This window comes from Propithecus coquereli, unplaced genomic scaffold (assembly GCF_000956105.1).
Source record: "Propithecus coquereli isolate 6110/MARCELLA unplaced genomic scaffold, Pcoq_1.0 Scaffold3, whole genome shotgun sequence".
NCBI lineage: Eukaryota > Metazoa > Chordata > Mammalia > Primates > Indriidae > Propithecus > Propithecus coquereli.
In genome coordinates this window covers 1,985,056-1,990,686 of record NW_012148618.1, presented here as the reverse complement: position 1 = coordinate 1,990,686, position 5,631 = coordinate 1,985,056, and the positions used below count along the sequence as shown (strand labels likewise).

The 5,631-nt window shown below is 41.9% G+C and overlaps 1 protein-coding gene across 1 annotated transcript in view; it reads right to left on the bottom strand.

Annotated features, from left to right (window-relative positions):
* CHD8 (chromodomain helicase DNA binding protein 8) overlaps window positions 1–5,383 on the bottom strand; it is a 43,533-nt gene extending 38,150 nt beyond the window's left edge. The window contains exons 1-4 of the mRNA XM_012649320.1: window positions 4,541–5,383; window positions 3,297–3,668; window positions 2,199–2,584; window positions 1,057–1,171 (exon numbers count right to left, since the gene is read on the bottom strand). Coding sequence (XP_012504774.1) covers window positions 1,057–1,171; window positions 2,199–2,584; window positions 3,297–3,668; window positions 4,541–5,383 — 1,716 coding nt within the window. The remainder of the gene's footprint in view (window positions 1–1,056; window positions 1,172–2,198; window positions 2,585–3,296; window positions 3,669–4,540) is intronic.
* Between the last annotated feature and the right edge of the window lie 248 nt (window positions 5,384–5,631).

Sequence of the window (5,631 nt, the reverse complement as noted above, 5' to 3'; positions counted from 1 at the left end):
GGCCTCAAGCAGTTCTCCCACCTCGGCCTCCCAAAGCCCTGGGTTTACAGGTGTAAGCCACTACACCTGGCCTGGCCTAACATAATTTATTGAATAATCTTTCTCCCCGTTGACTTAAAATGTTATTTTACTCATATATAGTACATTTTCATAACTATCTGAGTCTAGTTCTAGGCTCTATTAGCTTTTATTGATCTGTTTTTTCTTCTCTAATTCCAAAGTCTTAGTTAATAATCATTATTTCATAATATACTCTAATTGTTCTTTTTTCACCTGATTTTCCTTTTCAAAAATTTCTTGGCTATTCTCACATGGCAATTTCCCCCCAAAGAACCCAAGTTATCAGTTTGCTAATGTATCGAATGTATATTAAGAAAGAGGAGGCATTTCTAAATATTAATAGACACTTAAGGTTCATTTAGTCCAAATCTCCATTTATACATGAGAAATTCAGACCCAGCTAAGTTAAGTACATTGGCCAGGACCACAAAGCTATTCAGAAATACCATGGGTCTCCTGAATCTTAATACCATGTTCTTTCTATGGTTGGAAACCGGAGACAAAGATGGTACCGCAAGGCAACAAATCAGAGATGGAAGACTAAGGTTCTTCTGGTCTGGCTTCTTTTGGTCTTTTCCAGTGTCTCTCATCTTCAAAAGGTAGAAAAAAACTTTGTGCCTAAGCACACCAGTTCAGAGTCAGAACCCTGAAGTGCAGAAAAGGTAAGGCAAAAGGGATAGCTGGACAGTTCTAAGAGAAAGCAAAACATTAACACAGCCACAACAGCAATCGTGCAGCATGACTTCATATGATTTGCTTAGCATTTGAACCACTGGAATTTGGAAAAATGAATATCACTATTTTTTACAGTAACATGCTCTTTGCCTAAAAAAACAAAAATTTAAAAGACATTGACCAGGCCCATTCACCTTTTCGGCCTACTTCTGGTTTAGAAAAACTGAAGAAATGTATATAGAGTCTCTCAGTATTTATTCCTGGCTTGTTAGCCATTATTAAACATAATTTTTCTGTTAAGTTCTTTAGGGATAGTTTTACCTGAATGCTGCTTTCTTCGTCTTCCCGAGGTGATTGTGCGGGCATGACTTCCACATCTGAATTATCAGATGAGGTATTGCGTTTTCTCTTCTTACCCACTACAGGAGTGATGGTGCTAAAAAGGGAAAAACCAAATTCATTTTCATGGAGGGCAAGGACAATTTAGGGGTAAGAAAACATAATTAATTTAAACCATCATGTATTAAGCTTTCAGATGTAAGTGTTTACATCTTCAGTCTACGGGACATGCAGCTATGGAGTAGGGTATTTGAAAAAGGAAGAGAATAAGGTTTATAAAACACTGTCTGACCTTTACACTGTATTTGATAAATCCTTGCTATTCCTATGTTTACAAATACCTGAAGAAAGGTAGTATAAGATAGGAGAATGAATACTGGATTAAGAATTAAAGGCTTTGTTTTAGTTCCAGTTTTGTCACCAGCTGGGCATTAGTTTCTTTATTTACAGACACTATTGATAATACCTGTCCTGACAGTCATTGAGGATCAAATAAGAGATATAAAACTTGTTTTTTAAAAGCTGAAAATCCTATACCAACATAAAGCATTATTATAATTATACCAAAAAACTGAAGAATCCCAGGGAGCAGAAGCTAGTAAGAAAAGAGAAGCTACAAGACATGGAAAAGAAAGAGAGGATACTCAATTGTGACAAGAATTATGTGACAAGCCACAGATCTGCCAACACTGCTTAAGGCTAACAGTGGTTGCTGAAATCTTCTCCAATTCACAGATGAGATACAGAACAGGGGAGCCATGTCTTCAGCAGTTCTCTTTTTATTGGTGTGGGTGGTAAGGGGGGAGTGAGAAATCTTTCATACTACAGTGATACAAAATCAGTGCAAATATATAAATACACAAGAGTTGCAGCTTTTAAAGGTAACCCCCAACAATGATTGGCTCTTCCCTGTGCCTTAGTGTTTTCCTTTTAAAATATAGTAATTTGCAAATTTCTGTTTAACAAATCATATAAGCATTGGGACACAGAACAGAAAGGCCTTATTATCTTCTGTAATAGATCACCTTGAACTACGTAACTGCTAAATACAAGTTCCTCAATGCTATTTAAAAATGAGTACACTGCCCTCAAATGTCCCATCAAAATAGCAAGGGGGTACTCACTTTAGCTTACTCTTGCCCTTAGTTTTGGAGGTGCCAGATGTTTTGCTCTTCTTTGGCTTTTCCTCCTTCAGCCTCTCCCCACTGCTTTTCTTCCTGCGTTTCTTCTCACCTTCCTCCTCTGGCCGAACACTGGGCAACTCATCCTCATTCAGTACTCGAGGTATGTTCTGCTCACCCCGGGCACGGGCCCTAGCAATGGCCTCTGCTACAATCCGATTTGCCTTCTCTTGCTTCTTCTGGTGCTCCAGCCTGCGGTTTTCTTCCATTCCTGTCTTTCCCCCCGAATGAGGAGCAGAACTTGCTGGTGATGAGAGAGCTGCCACTTCACTGGCACTTAGAACTTTAACTACGGAGAGCCCAGAAGAAGCCCCTTGGGAAGAGCCAGCCTATGGAAATAAAGACACTAAAATTTCAACTTGCTTGTAGTTAAATGGCCTAAATAATATCTAGCTCTGAAGCAAGTAGCCTGGAAACTAGATCTCTAATTTCTCCAGAACCAGGCTCAGATAAGTCTTACTGAAGTTACACACAGTTTTTAAAATGTATTTTTTTGGTGGGAAAGGGTTAAGGCAAAAATTTTGCCAAATTAAACTTCAGTATCCTTTTGCCATGTTCTCATATCAATACTCATCTCCACCATTTTAGAAAAATTACAACCAATACATCCAATATTGGTCTCTGGCCTAACCAAAAAAAAAATTCAAATCCTATTCTTGGCCTACCTTTATCTGCCTGGGGGTGGGGGTTGGAGGGAGTGGGAGGAGTGATAATCACTTGACTATTTCTTTATCCTTCAAATGAGAGGCTAATTCAAATCATTTTTATTTTACAATATTAGGAAAAGACTAAATGAAACAGTTCAAAGACAAATACTAGATAAACCATCTCTTATCCCAAACCCAATAATAACTCTCTAATCTTTTCATGATAAAATTAAAACAAAGTTTCTATGGGTAAAAGAAGTAAAAGACTGCATCCCAGTTCAGAGGTAAAAATCTAGAATGGCCCCACATTCAAAAGCAAGTGGTTGCTAAAAGCAATAACAATGGACTAAGAGGTCTGTTTTCTTTCTTTTCCTTACTATGTAAAGTCTCTCACCTGTGGCTGCAGCACCACCTTGACTGGTACGGAAAGTCTTTGTCCTGGGCTTTGTCCTGGTCCCATTATCTGAGCCTGCTGCACAGAGGAGAGAGTCACTGGCTGGGTTGAGGGTGGCTGCTGGGGCTGTGGCTGTGAAGATGGAGGCTGTGGTACAATCTGGATTTTTTGCTGTGGCTGCTGCACCTGCAGCTGGATAGTTACTACTTTGGCAGGCTGCCCCTGGGCATTCTTGGCTTGAGTAAGGGCTGCCAGCTGGTTGCCCTGTAACACTATCTTGCCTGGTAGACTCCCTAGCACAACATGCCGATGTCCTTGGGGACCTCCAGACTGTGGCTGCTGGAGGACCAGGGTGATGCGTTTCGATTCACCCTAAAGTGAAGAAAGGAAATTGCAAGAAAAGTACATTAAAGAATGGTATACTCGGAAATATTTATACCAGTTTTCTTCATCCTAGAATCATAAAAATTGAGGGTGAGAAGACACAATACAATTCACTTTGTTCATCCTCCTATCTGTCCCGATAGAATCTTTTCTATAACACCTCTGCCCAAGCCTACTATTGAAAAACTCCTGATGAGAGGCTATCTTCTAAGGCAGTCAATTCATTTTTGGAAATCTATTAGAACCAAAGTCCTTATATTGAACTGAAATTTGTCACTTTGTAGCTTCTTCCCACTGGTCCTACTTAAAACTGCCCACCCCTACCGACAACTCTTTTGGCCCTTTATTCAGAGGCTAGAGCCTCTACTTTCCTTTGATAGAAACTAGCCTTTTGACTGGGCAAAGTAGGAGGGGGACAACCTTAGTAATAAGAGTAAGATATAGTTTTTACAAGTCTTGCAAATATAAATAAATATAATTTTTCAAAGATGTCTCTTTATTCCCAAAGTATCCTATATTTCTCATAAAGTGTTATATCATACATTATTGTGAATTCTTGCTCAATATGTCTTTCCCAGCAGACTGTGAGCTCTGTAAGGACAGGGACTATGTCTGTCTTATTTAGCACCAGCTAGGCACAGTGTAAACATGTAGTAAGAGCTCAAAAAACATTATACAATATTGTTAACTGCTTCCACCTAACAAGTAATAAGTGTGTGGCTGTCAACACTGACTGATAAAACGCAAAGATGGAATTTAAACAGGCTGTTCCAGAGATAGCTCTCATGTGTGCTCTCTCTTACACAGTTGCTGGGCCCTCTACGAAACCAAAATTTACCTCCCCCTTTCACTCAAGTCACCTGGGCAGGTGTAGAGGTCAGTGTAACTGCAGGCTTCAGTGGGGGCCCTGTGGCCCCAGGGTTTCCAGCAGGAGCTGAACCCTTAACTGGTTGAAGGACCAGCTGCTTTACTGGTCGGCTGGGCTGGACAATGCGCTGAACAGCAGCCTGGTTCCCAGGGACCTTGGCGGCCAACACTGTATTACCAGAGACAATGGAAACACCTGGTCGAAGGGGTGTGCCCGTTAGCACTTTGGTAAAAGTGACTTTTCCACCATTGGCTGTGCCAGCCACCAGGGGCTGAGCTGTGCTGGTGATACCTTGGGCCTGAATTTGTGCCACATGAGCACCCGTGACTGAGGAGCTTGGTGGGGCCTTAAGGATAACAATCTTAGGGGCTGACTGAGGTGGCTGCCCTCCAGCACTACTGGAGGAGAGAGCTGTGGCAGAGACACCCATGAAAGGATTCCCTTGGCTCAGGATCTCCTGGCTCTTGGAGACCTGCAAAAGTGCCGGTGTTGGCGTTGGTGTCTGTAATACAGGTTGGGCTGGCTGCTCCTGGCTGGCGGACTGAGTAGTATAATCATGCAAGGTTAAGGATTCTGGAGCTGGAGCTGTGGATTCTTTGGGAAGTTCTGTGGGAGCTGTTTCCTCTGGTGGGGGGACCAGGTCACTTGCTGATGAATTTCCCATATCACCACCTCCACCATCCTGGTTCATCTGATCCAAGGAGTCCAGAGAGCTTGGCAGTCCAAGAGCTTCCTCAATGGGGTCTTGTGTGACCTGGTTAAAGCTGTCATCAGTCAGAGAGTCCAGGCCAAATAAATTTGGGTCATCAAACAGGTCCATGATGGGGTCTGCCATCTTGGGAAAGTAATGGAGAGTATTTCCCCAAGGTCTAAGGAGGGAAGGGGAGGGGGGGTACTGGCTCTCCCCTCCCCTCCCCTATTAAGAAAAAAATGTACACAATGGAAGAGGACTACTCTTCAAGTGAAGAAGCAAGAAACAAGCGCATGTCAGATTGTCCTGACCTTCATGGAACAAGATGGCTAGGTCTTCAGAGGAAGATGGTGAAACTCCTGTTGTGGGAATACAAATACAAAGGAAAAATA